The 20,536-nt window shown below is 38.3% G+C and overlaps 5 protein-coding genes across 5 annotated transcripts; 3 read left to right on the top strand and 2 right to left on the bottom strand.

Annotated features, from left to right (window-relative positions):
- The first annotated feature begins 1,826 nt into the window (after positions 1 to 1,826).
- Positions 1,827 to 4,322, top strand: LOC101304736 (probable beta-1,4-xylosyltransferase IRX10-like). Its single transcript, XM_004310097.1, has 4 exons — positions 1,827 to 1,923; positions 2,258 to 2,646; positions 3,191 to 3,432; positions 3,615 to 4,322. The coding sequence occupies exons 1-4, from the start codon at positions 1,827 to 1,829 to the stop codon at positions 4,126 to 4,128; spliced, it is 1,242 nt and encodes a 413-aa protein (XP_004310145.1). The 3' UTR covers positions 4,129 to 4,322.
- A 2,251-nt stretch (positions 4,323 to 6,573) lies between these two features.
- LOC101305036 (transaldolase-like) lies at positions 6,574 to 9,992 on the top strand. The gene is made up of 7 exons (XM_004310098.1): positions 6,574 to 6,909; positions 7,043 to 7,214; positions 7,404 to 7,453; positions 8,037 to 8,337; positions 8,719 to 8,907; positions 8,991 to 9,173; positions 9,347 to 9,992. The coding sequence occupies exons 1-7, from the start codon at positions 6,719 to 6,721 to the stop codon at positions 9,590 to 9,592; spliced, it is 1,332 nt and encodes a 443-aa protein (XP_004310146.1). The 5' UTR covers positions 6,574 to 6,718; the 3' UTR covers positions 9,593 to 9,992.
- Positions 9,993 to 12,049: 2,057 nt separating this feature from the next.
- LOC101305334 (peptidyl-prolyl cis-trans isomerase FKBP19, chloroplastic-like) lies at positions 12,050 to 14,314 on the top strand. Its single transcript, XM_004310099.1, has 9 exons — positions 12,050 to 12,190; positions 12,281 to 12,391; positions 12,473 to 12,558; positions 12,637 to 12,687; positions 12,987 to 13,067; positions 13,160 to 13,204; positions 13,506 to 13,561; positions 13,690 to 13,765; positions 13,846 to 14,314. The coding sequence occupies exons 1-9, from the start codon at positions 12,052 to 12,054 to the stop codon at positions 13,939 to 13,941; spliced, it is 741 nt and encodes a 246-aa protein (XP_004310147.1). The 5' UTR covers positions 12,050 to 12,051; the 3' UTR covers positions 13,942 to 14,314.
- Positions 14,315 to 14,361: 47 nt separating this feature from the next.
- Positions 14,362 to 17,201, bottom strand: LOC101305627 (sterol 14-demethylase-like). The gene is made up of 3 exons (XM_004310100.1): positions 17,010 to 17,201; positions 16,289 to 16,763; positions 14,362 to 15,550 (listed from the first exon to the last, which is right to left on the bottom strand). The coding sequence occupies exons 2-3, from the start codon at positions 16,751 to 16,753 to the stop codon at positions 14,552 to 14,554; spliced, it is 1,464 nt and encodes a 487-aa protein (XP_004310148.1). The 5' UTR covers positions 16,754 to 16,763; positions 17,010 to 17,201; the 3' UTR covers positions 14,362 to 14,551.
- A 487-nt stretch (positions 17,202 to 17,688) lies between these two features.
- LOC101305910 (mediator-associated protein 2-like) lies at positions 17,689 to 20,518 on the bottom strand. The gene is made up of 5 exons (XM_004310101.1): positions 20,378 to 20,518; positions 20,017 to 20,183; positions 19,525 to 19,603; positions 19,277 to 19,360; positions 17,689 to 18,425 (listed from the first exon to the last, which is right to left on the bottom strand). Exons 2-5 carry the CDS (start codon positions 20,137 to 20,139, stop codon positions 18,037 to 18,039), a joined length of 675 nt encoding a protein of 224 aa, XP_004310149.1. The 5' UTR covers positions 20,140 to 20,183; positions 20,378 to 20,518; the 3' UTR covers positions 17,689 to 18,036.
- Between the last annotated feature and the right edge of the window lie 18 nt (positions 20,519 to 20,536).

Raw genomic sequence — 20,536 nt, forward strand, 5'->3', positions numbered from 1 at the left:
TTACTTTTGGTGGGTGTGATTCCGTTATGTCCTCTATTTCTAAAAACCACGAAATTACCATTTACCCTAGATATATGATTGTCTTCTATATAATTAGTTGTTGTTGAGGATGTTGTGGGTTGGGAAGTAATTTTTGAACTCTTATCTTCATTACCGTGTCTCAATTTTTTTTTCTTCGTAGATCTCACAAAGGGTACTGTTATCGAAGTCAATCTAAAATAGGGTACCGTGTCTCAATTTTTTTTTTCTTCATAGATCTCACAAAGGGTATTGTTACCGAAGTCAATCTAAAATAGGGTAGTGGTATCATAGACCAAGGTTGAGCAAGTTTATTTTCTTAATTATTGAGGTGAAACAATTTTGGTTCTATTTTAGCAACGGAATATTAATTGAAGTACAGACATCTTTAATTTGGCCAAAGAAATTATCTGGTTGCAAACCGACTCCTAATTAACAAAACGTACTAAGTTAATTTAAATATTGTGTGATGAAATGCTATGTTATATATACTAATGCAATATATTTGGTTTTTGTTTTGTTTTGTTTTATTTACTTTTAATTTACTTGGTTTCTCATCTTTGGTTTTAGTTTTGTTTACTTTTAATTGAGTTGGTTCCTCATTTTTGGTTTGGTTTTTATGTCAGGTTCTCATCTTTGACATTTTGAGATAAGTCTCTTTAGGAGCTTGATATAGATATTCTTTTCAGTTAATTAATCACTTGCTTTATGTGTGTGTGTGTGTGTTGTTTTTTTTTTTTCTTTTCCTTCTGTAGTATGAAATAGATCTTTTAGAGTTAGTCTTTTTTTTTTTTCCTATCTTTAGTTTTCTAAAATTGCGTTTTTAGTGAATAACAGTTAAACAAATAGGAGCATTTTGTACAGTCAAAACTGGAGCTATATTTTCGATCATACTGCTCCAGATAAGTTGTTCTGCTTGTGCACTTACAAGACATTTACTATTTTGGGTAGGACACAACACTAGATGTTTTGTTATGTAGTGTTGTTGCTTTTGTAATAGCTTCATTATTAGAATCATATGTTATGTAATATACAATGTATTGAAGTTCTATGAAGTACATATCAAAAACTTTTCCATCAATCAACTGAATCATTAACCAGCTTTATATATATACACCGCGCCAAAGACGCGGGTATCAACTCTAGTTAGTAAATTAACATGGGCCAGACGGATTTAAGTATGAGGTCCACTCCTGTAACTTAAAACTTAACCAACTCATGTCTTTTTGAATCATTTGTCGAGGAAAAGTTCACCCTCTACCTCTAAAAGTTTTCCTTTTTTGGCCTTTTGGCCATGCCACCATAGATTTTGCTATGTTCTCATTTTTTCATGTCACTTGTGTAGTTGTGTGTAAAGCTTCCGGAGGTATCAGCATATATGCACAACTTTGGTGGCGGGAAATCAACGACAGAGGTGGCTTCTATTTTCTATATAAACACAGAAACAAGTTTAGCGCTTGGTTGATTCATTCATGAAATGGACTGGTGATCAAACTAGCAAAACAAATGAAGCTTTCATTAACCCACGTACGATTTGTTACGTGTTTGCTGCAAATCCCATTTTCAAGAGAAAATGGACCTTCACTGTTTCTTCAAGCAATTCCTCCTCAAATTCTCAATCAACTCTCACCTGAAATCACACATATATTATTTATTTTCAAAAACCTAGAGTCTAAGAAAGCTTCCCAACTACTACCCCACACGACGTCCCAACCATATGGCCTTGTTCATATATACTGCCTTCCCGGTTTCTCTGACATGAAATCCGGCAGGCCCCTCTGGATTTTCAGTCTAATCAGGTCTCCAAGATGAGAATGGGAATGTTGGTTCTTGCTCTTCTTTGTGTTTATGGGTTTGCTTGGGGAGTTGGTGCTGATAAGAATGTAAGAACTGAGCGCATTTCAGGTATGTTATTTCTCTTTGTTCATTTCAGTTTTGTTTCCAAGAAGCTGTAGTACTTGTTTCTATTAATCCCTAGTTTGAATAAGTAATTTTGAAACTTGAATATGTATGGTTATGTAATCCTGCTTATCTAAAGGAAAAGGTTCAGTCTTTTGGCATTTGATGACCTTATTTGTAGGATAGAATTGGGTTTTATACAGTAAGTTGCATATGAGCTATGATCATTAGTAGATTCTAAATAATCATTGGAAGATGGGAATAAGTTACTTCATTTGAAAGAGGCTTTAAATTTGTCCTAGCATTTTTATGTTTGATGTAAATGTTTTGAACAATGCAGGAAGTGCTGGTGATGTGTTAGAGGATAATCCAGTTGGGAGGTTGAAAGTTTATGTGTATGAGCTGCCTAGCAAATACAACAAGAAACTCCTTCAAAAAGAACCAAGATGTCTCAACCATATGTTTGCAGCCGAGATCTTTATGCATAGGTTTCTCTTATCCAGCGCGGTTAGAACCCACAATCCGAATGAAGCAGATTGGTTCTATACTCCTATATACACAACTTGTGATCTTACCCCTACTGGCTTGCCATTGCCCTTCAAATCTCCACGGATGATGAGAAGTGCAGTGCAGCTCATATCTAGGAACTGGCCTTATTGGAACAGAACAGAGGGAGCTGATCACTTCTTTGTTGTGCCCCATGACTTTGGAGCCTGCTTTCATTACCAGGTAACAATTCATAGTTGTAGCTAGCCATCAAATGTTGGGTTAAAATAAAGCAGCATCTGAAGTTTAGATACTTATTAGTTTAATGAATTTGGAGTCTTGTCACTGCTAAAGAGAAGTAAACAAAAATCACACCTGAAAATTTGACGTAGTTGGAAATTACTAAAATCACTCATTGTGGCATGGTTCAGCTGTGTCGTGCTTGCTGTGTTATGAGTCTCCTGGTTTAATTTTTTCACCAATACTTCAGTATACCCCTATGCCAGTCACCATTTTCAAAGAAGGATTTATGTGGAATGCACAGTTGGAAAAGAATGAAAATGGCTTCCAGTTCTTTTATCTGTAAGTGGAGTGTAGTTTATAGTTATACAATACAATTTGACCATATAGATGCAAACTTAAACACATTAGGCTACTTAAATGGAAATGAGCATGGGGTTTGTGTTATACTTTGGTTCTTCATCAAAACCATGAGGAATTGCCAAGACTAAAAAAGTTTACTACTACTAGTACTGGGCATAACTTAGATTATGCTGGCATTCTGTAGGAGGAGAAAGCTATTGACAGGGGGATTCTTCCATTACTTCAGCGTGCAACATTGGTTCAAACCTTCGGACAGCAAAACCATGTATGTTTGAAAGAGGGTTCGATCACAATTCCTCCATATGCTCCACCGCAAAAGATGCAGACCCACCTGATTCCCCAGGAAACTCCGAGGTCCATCTTTGTCTACTTCCGCGGCCTGTTTTATGACATTAATAATGATCCTGAAGGTGGTTACTATGCAAGGTATGTAATATGTTTGCACTAAACTTTCAGACATACTATTAAAGAACATTGTTTTGTCCCTTTAAATTATATTTAAGCTGTTTTATGAGATGGCAACAAACATGGATTTGAAAGTCTGCCTGTGTATCTAGCCTCCATGCTTAATCTTCTTGACTCAATTGTAAGTCTCTTTTGACTGGCAGAGGTGCAAGGGCAGCTGTTTGGGAGAATTTTAAGAGCAACCCTCTCTTTGACATCTCAACTGACCACCCTACAACATATTATGAAGACATGCAACGATCTATATTCTGTTTATGCCCTCTCGGATGGGCTCCATGGAGTCCGAGGCTAGTTGAAGCAGTGGTATTTGGTTGCATTCCTGTTATTATAGCTGATGACATTGTGTTACCCTTTGCTGATGCCATACCATGGGAAGAAATCGGAGTTTTTGTAGCCGAGGAAGATGTGCCTAACTTAGATACTATTCTCACTTCTATTCCACCAGAAGTGATCTTAAGGAAACAAAGGTTGCTTGCAAATCCTTCAATGAAATGGGCCATGATGTTCCCACAACCACCACAACCAGGAGATGCTTTCCACCAAATACTTAACGGGCTGGCTCGAAAACTCCCCCATGCCAAGAATGTTTACTTAAAAGCTGATCAAAAGGTTTTGAATTGGACAGCAGGTCCAGTGGGAGACTTGAAACCTTGGTAATCAAAGCGCTATAGTTTTAGAGCAAGGGGATTTTGCATTGTCTACTGTCCATTCCCAAGTAATGGAACTGAAAATATGCTGCAGTGTACTAAAAATGTAAAAGTTTCTTCTTCTTTGCTGATTTTTGTATAGGAGTTGTTGGCATTAAGAAGATCCTTTCTGTTGCAATAGTTGATGCATTGGATTTACCTTCTACCTTTGTCCTGTGTTTTTGTCTAGTCCCCATTATCAAACTGAGAATATGCTGCCATGTGCTGTTATGCTGTATAGGTACTATATCAGCTTCTTCTTCTTCTTCTTCTTCTTTTTTTGGCAGATTGTATCTTGGTGTGGAATGGTAGATGCCAGGGATATGCTTCAAGCTATGTAGTAAAAAATTTGTAGTAAAAATTAATAATCTGACCCAAGAATGCATGTCGACATTGATGTCAATTGTAAGGGTCAAATTGACGGGGTTGTGCATTCCCCTAGCAGTGAGATCACTTAGCCCTTGAGCTAACATAAAGGTCAGATAATAATACATTTGATTAAATGGATGATCCAAGCTTTGAAGTAAGTCCCAATTCATATTTCTTTGGCTTCTCTAATTTCTGAAATTGTGTTTTATTAGTTTTATAATAACTATCCTACTTTCAAGGTTGTTTTCTATTCCACCTACCACCACCTTGCTTACCTATGCCTCTGTCTATGCATGACTTAAAAACTAAGTTGTCATTAGATGTGCATAGTATCCTCATATTAATATAATCTAGATCCAAAGCACAATAATTCTTTTGAATATGATAAGTTGAGGGAGGATTTGACTAGAATTTGGTACTCAATTGACCTGTAGCTTAGATCCACTCTAACTTATAATGATGGTGAATATAAAGCAAATATTTTCTAGTGGCTGAACCAGTGAGCTATAATAATGTTTTGCTCTTCTTTCCTTTTCAATGCTTGAACATTCAATGAATAAAACCCAGATTTGCACTAGCACTGTAAGCAGCGCACTGTGGGTTATACCAGAAAGTCTTTTTTGAAAACTTTTAACTGTTTGTCAAGTTAGTCATGCTCTCAATCTTGAAGAGTTCACTACATCAACTCACACTCTAGCCATGAATCCGTCCCATGACATCTCACATCTGTATTAAATATGAAGGGGAGATGTATATGTTGAGGCTGCATAATGTGATGTATAGCTGTGTTTTTCTTCCGGTGCTTAGATTGCCACATATATATTTTTAGCGTATTAGATAGGTTGAATCAGCTTTCCACAACACTTATATCCGATGTAGTATCCGTTTATTTGCGGATAAAGTCATAAAACAGTTTTCAAAACAAAACTGTATTTTTCTTCGATACTTAGATTGCCACATAGATATTTTTATACATCTTAATCAAGCATTGAGCTCATATTTGCGTCCAAATTAAGGTAAAGCAAGTGGTGAACAAATGCAACTTTACAAGTCAAGGTTGACGTATAGAAGCATGTTTCCACCTTTCAGTATTCGGTTCAACAGGTACGTTTACATGAATGTCGCATATAACAAATCTCGAAATGAAATAAGTTGCAAAGATCATGATCCTTTTTCTGCTTATAATATTTGCACCAGATTCCTTCTACACATATATTATGAAGCCATACAAACATTGAAACATACAAAACCATCTGCTGATCTATACAGACTGCGTTTTCTAATATAAGGTTTACATTTAGGTGTTCAACCATATTTCAAAATAGCAAGTGACTATTTTTTGAACAAGTATAGAAACAAGCTAATTGTAATATTTCAAAATATTTTGGTTATAGTTTAGGTACATACCAAAAGGATGTATTTTCACTCGAGAAATACATATACTAAAGATTACCTAGCCTCAGAAATGAACAAATGTGTTTAGGACTTTGGATAAAGGAAAATAGATTAAAGTTCTATTTCAAAACACAAACTTCCTTGATTGATATCTTGACTCGAAAATTATAAATTTCTCACTTGAATCTCATTTACTTCAATCTGACCAAATATTGTGTGTTTCATCTCTAAACTCTTTGTAAAGTTTTTTTAATTTTTTTAAAGCTCGTTATGCATTTTCAAAATGAATTTCAAAAGAGAAAATCCAAAAGAAAGTTCTTCCCAATCAATAATGTTGGTCATCGCGTCCTTATTGGAATGATTTTCATCATCACTAATATCTGAAATGATTTCACTACAAATTCTATCCGAATTAAAATCATCTTTGAATTATCCAAACAAGCTAGGAATATGACATCAGAATTGAGTAGGTGTTTCTATCTCTATATGCGAAGTGAGAACCGCGCAGCTACCAAAAGCCAAAGTGAAAGTGTGACCAACTGTTCGCATCGACCGATCATCCTAAGAGTCACTGTCTTCACCTGCCGTTTGGACTCTACCAAGAACCAATCTTGCTCTCTCTTCCCACACACCCAAACCCAAGTAACTCCTTTCATCGTTTATATCGTATTGCAATATATAAAGCTCAAGAGCATAAACCCTTTTCTGTCTTCTGTCTTCTGTCTTCTGTCTTCTGTTCTCTCTCCCTCCCTCACCAACCCTCCGATTTGCTCAACTTTGTTGATCTCATACTAATCATGGGTTCCATTTCCAAGCTCTCCCATCCCTGCCCTGCTTCCTCTCTCTCCTCTACCTTCAACAACCCCAAAGCTTCCAACCCCAAGTGCTTGATCGGCCTCCTCACGACCTCCAACAACACCTTCACCTCCAAGCTCTCCTCTTCCAAGCTCTCCCTACGAAGCAAGCCCTCACTCAGAGGCTCCTTGATGTAAAGTTTCAATCTTCATCTTATTACTTCTTATACTTATTCTTAAAGTTTTGATCTTTATGCTTTTGATCTCGGAAAAAGCTGTGTTTTTGATTATTATGTAAAGGTTTTCTAATTGGGTTTGGTTTGGCAGAGTGAGATGTGCTCAGGGTGAAGGTAATGGAAGCCCCACAAAGAAGACTTATCTCCATGATCTTTATGACAAGGAAGGACAGAGTCCATGGTATGATAACCTCTGCAGACCAGTCACAGATCTGCTTCCGCTCATTGCTAGTGGTGTTAGAGGTGTTACTAGTAACCCAGCGGTAAATTTTCATCTCTCTTTTGTTTTCTGAATGAGCTGAGATGCATGGAATATATATTTGTTGAGTTAAAGTTGAATGGGAAGTGGGGATGGAAGTAAAATTGTTTGTTGAAAATTGTTTACTTGGATATGTTGTTTGGTTTTCATGTAGTCCTCGATCTAAATAGTACTTTGTAATGTGTGATTGCAGATTTTCCAGAAGGCAATATCAACTTCGAATGCTTACAATGATCAATTCAGGTAGTCTTCTGAGTAATTACTTATCCCAAGTGTACATGTTGCTCTTTTGGAGAAGTAAAGTCAGTTATTTAGTCTTGGTTTTAATAGAAACAAAAAACAAAAGATGATGTTGTGTACTTGTATAGGAGATGGAGTGGCTAAGGTTGGAAAAGAGTCCATCGGACCGTACTAAGCTAGAACAAGAGGAATTAAGGCCAAACTAAGTGTGCTTGGAGCTATTCTAAGTGTCATAAAAATATTGTTCTTTTCTATTTGTTGAGTGGGGCTGTGGTTGTAGATTCTTTAGTTGGATTACATGTATGTATTAGGATCTTAACTAGCTATTTTTCTATTTGTTGAGTGGGGCTGTGGTTGGAGATTCTTTAGTTGGATTACATTTATGTATTAGGATCTTAACTAGCTATTGGACTCCAGTGGCATTCTTAGTTCTTCTAGTAGAGGGTTATACTTTATCGCAATTAATTTGTCGCATGATCTGCCGGTTGTAGGTTCTTGGCATCTATTATTGCAAAGTTGAATATGGTATTCCGATGCTTATCCCAAATTTTTTCATGTTAGTAACTTCAATTAATGAAATTTGCAGGGAGCTCGTACAGTCAGGCAAAGACATTGAAACTGCATATTGGGAACTTGTGGTGAAGGACATTCAAGACGCGTCCAAGCTTTTTGAGTCGATCTATGATCAAACTGATGCTGCTGATGGCTATGTGTCTGTTGAAGTTTCTCCCAGACTTGCTGATGACACTGAAGGGACTGTGGAGGCTGCAAAATGGCTACACAAAGTTGTTTCCCGGCCCAATGTCTACATTAAGATTCCCGCTACTGCTCCATGCATCCCTTCTATTAAGGAAGTTATAGCAAATGGCATAAGTGTCAATGTGACTGTAAGTCAACTCTATGCATCTTTCTTTCCTTTTTACTTTTAATTTTTTTTCCCTATGCATCTTTGAATAGATTACCATTTGAATAAACTTTTAACACTGTTTGATGATATAAAAATATATTGATGAGTAGTTGTTTAGGATATTGTGAATGACATTTTTAACACTGTTTGATGATCTAAAAATATATTGATGAGTAGTTGCTTAGGATATTGTGAATGATATCTACTTCCACCATAGTTGTCATAAACTCATGCTGTCTGACTGATCTCTGAGTGGCACTCTCTTATTCAACCGAACTCTTTTGTATTTTCACATGTTCCATAATCAGATTCTAGTACCCATACAGCAGAGTCTTTAACTGTTACTATTTCCCATGTGCAGCTTATATTCTCTCTCAGTAGATATGAGGCAGTCATTGATGCGTATTTGGATGGCCTTGAGGCTTCCGGCCTAAATGACCTCTCCAGAGTCACAAGTGTTGCTTCCTTCTTTGTCAGTAGGGTTGACACCCTTATTGACAAGTTGCTTGAAAAGATTGGAACTCCAGAGGCCCTTGACCTTCGAGGAAAGGTAAATCAGATACTTCTATTAGATTGCTAATTAAAGAACCTAGATGTTCGAGACCTGCTCATCCTGTGAGTTAAATGTTTTAGGCTGCAGTAGCTCAAGCCGCTTTAGCGTACCAACTATACCAGAAGAAATTCTCGGGTCCCAGATGGGAGGCTTTGGTGAAGAAGGGTGCTAAGAAACAGAGGCTGCTGTGGGCCTCAACCAGTGTCAAGAATCCTGCCTACCCTGATACTTTATATGTCGCTCCTCTCATTGGTCCTGACACGGTGAGTCATTCCAACCTGATATTTAGTGCTTGATGGTTATAACTTATCATGGTCATATGTCAGTGATGATGACCATGATAGCTTTAATAGATTCCAGAATTAAAATTGTACTTTTCAATGTTATTATATTGATTAAAGTTGCTTAACGTTTGATTCCAAATTTCCTTTTGTAGGTATCAACCATGCCAGACCAAGCTCTGCAAGCCTTCCTTGATCATGGAACTGTTTCAAGGACAATTGATTCCAATGTATCAGAGGCTGAAGGCATCTACAGTGCACTTGAGCATCTTGGAATTGACTGGAGCTATGTCGGTGACCAACTCGAACTTGAAGGAGTGGACTCTTTCAAGAAGAGTTTCGACAGCCTGCTTGATACGCTGCAAGAGAAGGCCAACTCTCTTAAATTGGTTAGTCTGTAAGTTGTGATGATTACTTTATCCAAGTCAATAAAGCTGCTGGGGGTTCTATCTTCTTGTAAATTTAGACCGAGTGCTTTGTAAGACGATCATTATGTTTGAGGGGTTCATTCCAGCTTCTTCGTCGTGATATGCTTTATTTGCTCTTGCTTCAGTATTTGGCAATGTTCTTTTTATTTGCTCCCACACCCTCTAATGCTTCAAGTTGTTAGGCTCTATCTTCATGAATGTACGATAGTATTCAGAGAGCAGATGAAATTTTCATGGGGCATTTTTCATCTGGAATTGAGGATTATTGCCCATTGTTATCTAATGCTGGTGTTCTTTATGAAGAGCTGTTATAAACAGAAAATATTGAAGCCTATAAACATTCAGTGAGTCATTTTCCTGGTGACAAGCTTCATATGAAAGTGACCTCAAGAGTTTTAGTCTCACTACTTTATTTTCCGGCATTTTAAACAGGGATCACAGCAACAGTACGTATGAAACATTGGGTAAAAATGTGGACTAGCTGGTAAAATAAACAAGACAATATGCATCCTCAATTCTCCTATAAAATGCATCCTCAGCCTTGACTTAATTTGCTTAACAAGAGAGAAAAATGGTTAAGGTAGCTCTTATGCTTTTCTTCATAGCTTAGTTCATGTTCGTAACCATTACTAGAGCTCAGTAGCAGCATCAAAGTAAATAGAGAAATTGGCCAATTGTTTCGGAAGCTCTGACAACTCGAAACCGAAGCTGACAATTGATCAGCAAATTTCCCGGTTCATCAAATACTTATCTTTGGTAATTCAAAACCAAAGATATGAATAAAATCTGGTTGGAACTCTCAAATTATGAATTAAATAGAACCAGGGTGATGCAGCGGAAATATAAACGTTGGAATCCACCAACGGCGACTTAAATCTACAAGTCTGGTTTTCTCGAATCTACGAGAGAATCTGGAATCCACCAGAGAATTGAGATAAACTCAAAGGTTTTTATTAATCAAAAGCTGACGACTACAATCGATAGAGGCTCCTTATATAGGAGCAAATAAACCCTAGAGCAACTAACATCAAAGCCTAAAAGCTCACGGATTAAAAGAAAACCAAACCCAAAACAAACTATTAAAAATAATTGCTGAAAACAAGTAATTTGCATTTTGAATGCTTAAACGGACTCGAAAGGCCTAAAAAGCTCATACATCGTGGCAAAGCAACGAGTTTGTCTCGTTGGCCCGTTCCGCTTACGGAAATGTATCATAATGGTCAATCGGACATCGAACGCCAAATCTGGAGCAAACCGGGTTTGAACTTGTTTCGATCGATCTGTTCTTCAATCTCTAACGCCATCTGTTCTATATCACACGGAGGTTTTACTGTTTCTGGCGCACCAGTGAAAACGGTGCTTTGTTCCATAAAAGCCATGAAGTCCTTCATATTCACCATGGACTCTGTGTCTCTTCTGATCTGCGATTTGGCCTTCCAAGATTCTAATGTGTTGGCGTGACCCCTTCACCTCAAGATATTTGACCAATTGCTTCTGTAAGTTAGCCAAGTATATAAGATCACAGAAGCAACATAATCAAATTCTAAACATAAAGAGTATCATTACAATGAAGCTTCTACGTACTCGCCGCCGGTTTTGGTGACTTCACGGCTGGAATGCCCCGGAATCCCTTCCCATATCCAGATGCAAGCACGAACTAGAGCATACATCGATCAGGACATTCAATTCAAAGCTATGCTTATGTTTATGCCCGATTTCTCTTCTAAAAGCTCTCCAAGACTCCTCTACAAGAGATTCTGACCTTGTATCATTCTCAGAACCATCCATACATATAAGAAGTTCGTTTCAATATAAACGGTCTTCCACGTACTCTTCCCTCTAAGTCTCACAATGTTTGCATCCAGCAACACTGTTAAACATGTGTGAGCACTGCACCGGAGCATTTCATCTTATCTTCATGCTATACTTCAAAGCCATGGTACGAATGGATTGTAGTTTCTCCATACATTGATTCCATCAAAACCTTCAACCATATAGCACATTCAAAATTCCTCTAGCCCTCAAAACGTTGTTGCAAGTCCATGACTAGGATGATAACAGTTGGAGCATGGCCGTAGCTGTTCTTCATGAGTTACTATTTCTAAATTGAAACGAGTTACAATGTGACAAACAAGTGGCAGACGGTAATGAACTACTGTTATTTGTGTGACTCCGGTCCAATGCGCTATACTCGAGCAAACTATGTTAGAAGGCAATTTTGGATCAGGGGAAAATGATCCCAAACACAAACTATGTAACCAAAAGAAAGAAAAAGGAAAAAGAACAAAAATAGTTGAGGGGAAAATGATAAAAAGGAAAAAACTGAAAAGAAGGTTCCAGTTTGTTTTAGTTGTGACAAGTTGTGGCCGTTATCTTCCCGCGAAACACCGCTTCACCCCTCACTCTTTCTCTCTCTCTAACTACCTACAAAGATGGCTTCAATCTCAGCCATTGGATCCCCACACCGTCCTCTAACCTCATCTGCCGGAATCTCTCGAACCCCTGTTCGGCGCGGATCCCACTCTCTTCTTCCTCCGGAAGCCGAGAAAGTTCCTGATTCAGGCGCAGGCAGTTAGTATATTCAGCCTGATGGACTATACTTACCTCTATATATTGGTTCGTAAATATTAAGATTGAAAATGTTTTAAACTTGTTTGACAGGTGGAAGCGCCAATGTTGTCGATCGAAGAAAGATGCTGTTGTCATCGATTGGAGTGGTGGCTTCAGCTTTCTGTAATAAAGAAGCAGCCTTGGCATCTCAATTTGCAGACAGTGAGTAATTTTTTCTTGGTTTTCCGAGTTATGTGATTTTGGTTTGTGAAATCACTAAAATGTTTGCATTACTGGTTACAGTGCCGGCACTTAGGGGGAAGGACTACGGAAAGTCGAAAATGAGTTATCCCGACTATACAGAAACTGAATCAGGTCTTCAGTATAAGGTTATCTTATGGAAGATCCTAGACTTGTTTTGGTTCAAAATTTTGTGTTACTTTGTTTAACTTTGTGTGCCAATGCAGGACTTGCGAGCTGGAAATGGCCCCAAGCCGAAGGTTGGGGATACAGTGGTGGTAAGCCACACATTGCTTGAGTTGCATGCTTAGATTAATTGAGGTTTTAGCTTTGCATTACAATGTCTGTGAATTTGCTATCGACTAGCTTCCATTAGTTGAACTCAACATAGGAAGTCAAGATAGGAAGTTAGGAACCTCTAGGAAAAGTGGTTGTTAGATATGTTCCCTTTCTGTTTTCTTGATAAAGCATAAAGCTTTAAACAGATTTTCATGGATTATTGCAGTTTTTTTAAAGCTACTGATTTAGCTTTGAGTTGGGTTGGTGTAGTGATTTATGATCTTTGGGTGCATTTCAGGTTGATTGGGATGGTTATACCATTGGATACTATGGTCGCATATTTGAAGCTCGAAATAAGACAAAAGGTGGTTCATTTGAGGTATGGATTACTTCTGATCTGTTTACTGGGGATTTATATCGTGTTGCATAAGCTTATTTCATAGTTTGGGTTTCATGGCTACTTGAATGCAGGGTGATGACAAGGCTTTTTTCAAATTCAGGGTAGGATCTCAAGAGGTGAGAAATCGCGACACAACTGAATGAACAAAGTTTGGTTGTTACAGTTGAATTTTTTTCATTGTTTGTTTCCTTAACTATTTTATGTATTTCTTTTGTACTCTTACATCTATGAGATCACATAAGAAGGCACTGATTGTCTGTTTGATACTAACATACTGTAGATTAGGATTCAATTGGGATAGCAAGGAGAAACTATTGCATGCCATGCCATACTTGTATTGCGCTTTGCTCTGTCAGTATGTGAACTCAATAGTTTATCAGCGACTCTAATGGCAATGTGTGTTACTTAAATCTTCAGGTGATACCAGCTTTTGAGGAAGCTATTACAGGCATGTCTATTGGTGGCGTTAGAAGGTGCTGCATCTTGTATTTTGTTGCTTGTAGATTTTTCTTATGGAATTTTCAAGCAGTTGGGTTGAATGCTAAATAAGTTTTGTCACATATTATATGCAAATTTCACATTCTAGCTCACAGTGATGCAGGATTATAGTGCCTCCAGAATTGGGATATCCCGACAATGATTACAACAAGAGCGGCCCAAAACCTAATACCTTTTCGGTAATTTTCGTTTTCTTTTGGTGATTCTTGTAACGCAATTTTGCTAACTCTTATAAAGCTGCAATTCTGATATTTCACAGGGCCAACGAGCGTTGGATTTTGTGCTGGGGAACCAAGGTCTGATAGACAAGACTCTTCTGTTTGATATCGAGCTGATTAAGATCATACCAAACTGATTTTCATATCAAACTCAAGATCTTTCGGGAATCACATTGTTGGCCAACAATACTTGCTTTCCTATCAAGAGTTCCTTGTTCGATTCGGAATGCTGAATGATACTAATTTGCTTAAGAAGCCGGATTGTTGACATATAGCTTCTTTTTCTATGAAGCAGAGCTTGCTCGTTACTTCTCTGATTGCTTGAATTGAAACTTGTCACGGGTGGTAAATTTCCCATGAATCATGAGAGAATACATAAAAATGTCTAGAATTACCCACCTGTGTCAACTTTTCGGTTCATATGTAATATATACTCAATAATTTTGGCAGCATATTTGTATAGTCAAGGATTGGAATTGTAACTATAATGACTGGCCGTTGTGATTTATGCATTACTTCTTTACGTGTAGCATAAGGATTGGAATTGATACATGCTTACAGCTATAAAATTCATCATAAATTTAGGACAACTAATAAAACAGGATCCACAATCCAATAAAAGAAAGCAAGACAACATCAACAGTTAATTGGAAAGGAGGAAGAAAATCAACACATACACGAGGGACCAAAAACATCCTAACAAAGAACATAAATGTAACCATGGCAACCACCAAATGGCCATTGCCATTAGTTAGCTGAAAGCTCCCTTCGCTTGTACCGAACCATCACCTTTCCTTTCACACCGACAACCATGGCATTCCAATCAGTCTCTGGAAATGGTGAAATTAGCTCCATTTCAAAGTTCCTTAGCAAATGACTCCATATAGCCTTAATCTGCAGGTATGCAAAAGGCTCTCCAAGGCATCCATGCCTGCCACCTCCAAATGAGATATACGAGAAAGCCCCTGCAGCCTTGTCTTCCTCCCTCCCAACAGCAAATCTATCAGGATCGTAGCTGTCTGGGTTCGTGAAGATATGAGGAAGTCGGTTGGCAAAAGCTGGTGATGTGGCAACTATGTGGCCCTTCGGGATGTCATATTCTTTCCCATCACGAGTTTGTACGCTGAAATCACTATGCGAGTGTCGTAGCAACATGATCAGTGGAGGGTGCAGTCTCAGAGCTTCCTTGATGCAACGATAGAGTGTGTCCATCTCGGACAATATATCATGATCAATCTTCTTCCCATGCTTAGCCATAAGCCTTTTCTGCTCGTCTGACACGGCAGATAGGTACTGTTTGTTCCGGAGGAGATAAGCCCCAGTCCAAGTGGAAGTGATAGAACTTGTATGTTGGCCAGCAAAGAGAGCAGCAATGAGCAAACCAGTGATCTCAGAATCAGTTGTTTTTCGGCCGTTTTTGTACTTAGACTCGATAAAATATTGCAACATGTCATTCTCAGACACCTTAGCACATCTGCGGGAGTTTATGATGTTTGCAAAGATTGCTGTAAGCTTCTTGCGGGCCTGGTCACGGCGGCGGTGAGCTGGGATGGGCAGGTATGGGGCGATGACACTAATGGGAAGCATGCCATTGTCAAGTTCATGGAACAAAGACGAAACATCATCAAAGAGCTTATCACGAACTTCACGACCCAAGAGGCATCTACTGGCTGTTAGGATAATCAGATGCTCCAGCTCATACTTCAAGTCTACCTCTCCACTGTCTCCCCACTTAGAAAAGTAATCCTGTCCAGTACAGTTTGAAGACATGAGTTAATCCAACATTATGTATAAGTATTCTGCCACCAGGTACCATGCACAAATTATACGTTCAAAGTTTATAATTATCTTTAGTTCTTTACTAAACCAAATACAAGCAAGTTTTGAGCGAGTGCTTAGACTGAATATTAGCATAGAGAGGTAACCAATGAAATCCTATTTTTCCCCGACTTATGTGCAACTATTTGATGTTTGGTGATGAATGACTTTCATTATGACTCTTAAAGATAAAAGAACATGCCTTGTGTCTTCTTAGATGCATATATCAGAAGTTTAGTTAACCTTTTTCAACAGTGAGGGGAGGGACTGTTGAAATCCAGTTACCAAATATTAGAGAACTCTATATGGTTATCAGGAAACCCTTAATACACATGCTGCATCTGTCTTCCCTCTTATATTTTATTTTTTTGGGTTAAAACATAAAGCACTTGTCTTAAAGGCTACTCTATTTCTTGCATAGTCTATAGTGAACAGAAAACCCTGCCAATGATTGCTAATGATTTAAGCAACAATCACACATTCAACACATAGAAACCGCACAAGTGAGATTCTTCTTATCAAACATTGACCAACATTCAATCAAACTAGTCCCTAGACCTAAGCACGTAAACAAGTTAGTGAAGTTACTAATCACATCAAAGAAGATCAAACAAACAATGCAATAACAAACCAACCAAAGTTACCAACACTAGAATCGAAATGTACCTCTGCTTCTGTAACCATCTGATCCACATACCCCTTGAGCTTATTGACCCTCAAAGCCTCCGTAAAGAACCTAAACTGCTCCTGCCTCACAGTATAATCCACATCAAACACAACTCCCGGTCCGAAAGTGGGCACATTGAACTGGTACACCTCCTGCTGGCTAAGATCAGACTCCGGCGCCTTGAAAAAGTGCGCCGAAACCTCAGGACCAATCAAGAAAGTAATCTTCTTGTGAAACAAGTTCAATGTGAACACACTCCCAAGCTTAGGGTACTCCTCCCTGATCATCACAATGGGACCCTTCAAGAACCTCATCAACCCTCCAATCAAAGGCAAGGCCTTTACAGTCGGAGGAAGCCGGTGTCCAGATCGGCGTCGGAGTATAGTAACTCCGATAAGGACAGCCAACACCAGAGCCGCCACAACCGGCAGAGCCCCATCTAGAAGCTTGGTGTCCACATCCATTGTGAACTTGCTGCAAAACCCACAAAGAAATCAGTGACCTTTTTTCAATGACCAAAGTATAAAGGTTGCAACTTTCACACAGAGATGAGTTTGCAAATGGAAAAAGATTGAAACTTTGAGTATGAGATCTAAGATTAAGCAAAAGTGTGGAATTGGGTAGTGAAAAATTGAAGAGAGAAACCGATTTTTGATGGGAATTGAAAACAATAAGACAATGCAGTAGGGAAAGAAGAGTGGGATTAGGATTTGTGTGTACCAGATTAGCGAATGGAGCGGAGGAAAGATAGGAGGAGAGAAAGGGGAGGAGGTAGACGGCAATATAGTAGTCAAAAGCTGAAAAGGCCAAGCCAAAGTAGTAGTGGAGTGAGATTAAGAGTGAGAGATTAAGCTAATCACTATCAGAGTGGCTATTTAAAGGGGCTTAATTAGAGCCGAGCCGTGAGATTAACCTTAATCTAATCCCAATTTGGGTTAGTCCGATTCAACTGTGAGTTTAAAAATCTGGGGAGATATTGGAAATCATAGAACAGAGACGTAGTTACAAGTGTAAGGCTGCGCTCGTTGGATCCAGAAAAACGGTGGGTTATGTCACGTGAGGTGGTATTGTCGTAGACGTGTAGGGCTGTGATTGGGAGTTGAGAGTTGTTTATGATTTTAAGCACGTGACAAGTTGGGGGATCTACAAAGGTGAACGACAAAAATTCACAGGGGGATGATACGTGACGCCCATATTTTCTTAAATAAGGCAGGCCGATGCTAAACCGGCATTTTACCCTGGTTTGTTATTGTGAGTTTGTGATTTCGACCCAAGAGAAACAACCTAATTTGTTGTCGTGAGTTCGACTCAAGAAAAAGAATAAAAACTCGTTATTATGAGTTCGACTTAAGAAAAATACAAGGAAAAGGAGTAAGAGAAAGACACACGTACACCGGTTCGCCAAATAAAACCAGTTGTGTATTAAACAAGAAAACCCAAATCACTAACTGATCCCTGAATACACGAAAGCAATAATGCAATGAGCATCACAACAATCTCACACCTTCTGCGTGCGAGCTAATCACTAGGTAATTCTGAAGTGGCTTTGACCAAAAAACAAAAAATGAAACTTACTTCAAGGAATTCATACTGTGTTTTTTCATCAATCGGCAAAAAATTATGGCACTTGGTGGCATTGCTTGAAGTGACTAGCAAAACCTTAGGAGCTACATAGAGGACTGATTACTTCATCCGCCATCCAAATTCATGCTATGCATTCTGAGGAAAACCTAAGAGATGTCAATTCTCATCTTTTATGTTTTTCCTTATGTTTCTTTGATGACATTTCTCCTGAAGAAGTAGTAGTTGTGCTACGACCCTGTCCTGATGAAGTAACACCACTGTGAGTTCGACCTGGGGAAGTATGCCTTTGCTTTTTGTTTTGGAGATGTGACGACTCCCCAGCTTCTCCATTTATTGGTCGTGAACTTCTCTGAAATGTACTTTGAGTAGGAGTTGCAGTAGTTGTAGTTCTTGTACTGCGTGAAGGAGTTTTCTGGGAAGAATGGGTAAATGCCATTGAGGATGATATCTGACTCTTTTTTCGGGATTTTGCCATTTGAAGCTCTTGACGCTCTTTAAGCTCACTAGGCTCGGGGTAATGCACCAGAGAAACTCGCCGTGAAATCTTCCCAGCTGCAAAGGCATAACAGAATATGAGCAAACTGAGGCCAGAGCCGGTAAAGTGGTAGCAATAGTTGTAATATGAACAACAAGCAAAATGGGGAAAGGTCCATATTAAAACTAGACCCTGTAAACATAGCATCACATGACCAGATAAAAAACCTAGCTATTGGTCTCCTGACCTGTAGTAAAAGATCGGATACATAAAAAACTTCAAAAATAAAATCTGCAGCACTACCTTCATAAAAGAAAACCACATGACCAAATAACAAAACAAGCTGTATATGACTGGTAATATACATCACCGTTTTTATGAAAGGTAACCGGTAATATACAACATTCGATACCTGAAGAATTCTAAGAGCAAACATGTTCAGCTAGGACGTGAGCAAATGTCAAATCTTTACAAACACATGGAGCCTAGGGTCATAAGAATTATAACAACTAAAAGCAACTAACCTAAACTGTGAAAAACAATGTAAAACAAGGTTCATAATGTGTTCTAAATGCAACACTGTAAAATCAAAAACTAGACCTTGCCAACAGAACATCAAAAGACAAACTAACAAAGAAAGCTACCAATGACCTAGAGTTTACAAAATTGAATACATGAAGAATTGCAAAGGCAACAGCCAGCGTATGAGCCAAATGTTTAATCTTTAGGAGCACATAATAAACTAATGCTTATAAACAATGCAACTAAGCTCGCATTTATTGGTGAACAATCTCAAAACATAATCTGTAGCCATCAATGCAAAATTTGGTTAAATAAGTAGCTCAAAAGTAGACATCACAACTGAAGTTGAGATTCATATCTGATTATCTGCTGTGCAAATTCTTAATTTGATAGGTTTACAGCTTACCAATTTTGGTGCCTGAGGCAGAAGATACAAAAACTGTTGCATTTGATTCTTGAATTGAAGAACTGACAAGGTCATATTCTTTCCCTACCAAAATCAGAAACATAATGTCATGTCTCAGAAGTAGAGTTTATGCATTGTGAAGTTACATTTGAAACAGCTTCTTTGTATACTGAAAACACCTTGAAAAAAGAAAACGGGTATTCAAATGGAGTTTGCCATGTCTATACTAGAGTTTGATGTATAATTACCAGATGCGCCTTCAAAAGTGCTCAACTTTCCATTCCCATGCAGCTTAAGTGACAACTCTTTGCCATCATAATCTGGATTCTGCAATACAAATGGTGAGTTAATCCAATGACAGGAAAAAAAAAAAAATCATGTTTCAAATAATAACAGCAACGCTGGACTCAAATGCAGATACCTAGTTAAAGCTAGTAGCTTTCGTTGCTCGACAAACTTGTGTATAGCTTATGCACAATCATATCAATAGTCCTAAAAACACGGCCTTTCCTTTTCTACCATGAAAGCCAATTCGAGACGGCTAGTAAAGGTTTCAAGTTGTTCTGGCTCATTAAACAAACGATAACAAGTTGTAGATATTGGGTGTTCAAGAGTTAAAACCTTCTTCCCAAACCAAAAAACACAGTATTGTAATCTCCTAATCATTCTTCCTAATAATTTGCATTGAAGCCGAAGTACTAGAAAAAAAGAAAAAAAGAAAAAAAGTAGAAGCAACATACTTGATTTTTAGGCCACTGAATGAGCCAAAGCTCAGTAGAATCGTCGACGTTGATATCAAGCAATGGGTCTTTAGCATTTTCTTCAAAATCTGCCGGAGGCTTATAGCCTTGTTCCTCATCCATCACTGCCTCTTCTCTTTTTCCCACTTCCAAACAAAACACTATCTCTTCAAACAAAACAAACAACAATCAGACAAACATATTCTCAGTTGGAGTTGAGCCCAGTTCAGATTGAACAAAACATAAACCCACATACATATAATTATAGCAATCGAAGAAAGACATACATATAATTATGAAATTGGGGAAGACAAAAAGGATGAAGCTAGAAGAAGAAGAAGAAGAAGAAGAAGAAGAGTACCTGTTGTGTTTGGAAACAACACCCTTGTTGCTTTGCTAGCTGCACCACTCTGTGTTCTCTCTCTGTTGTCACCCACCCTACGCGGCTGCGGTCTAAGAATTAGGAATTTGCTAAACCCCGATTCATGCTTTTTCCAAATCACCCCTTTGCCCACCTTCT

This window comes from Fragaria vesca, unplaced genomic scaffold, assembly GCF_000184155.1.
Source record: "Fragaria vesca subsp. vesca unplaced genomic scaffold, FraVesHawaii_1.0 scf0513160_u, whole genome shotgun sequence".
NCBI lineage: Eukaryota > Viridiplantae > Streptophyta > Magnoliopsida > Rosales > Rosaceae > Fragaria > Fragaria vesca.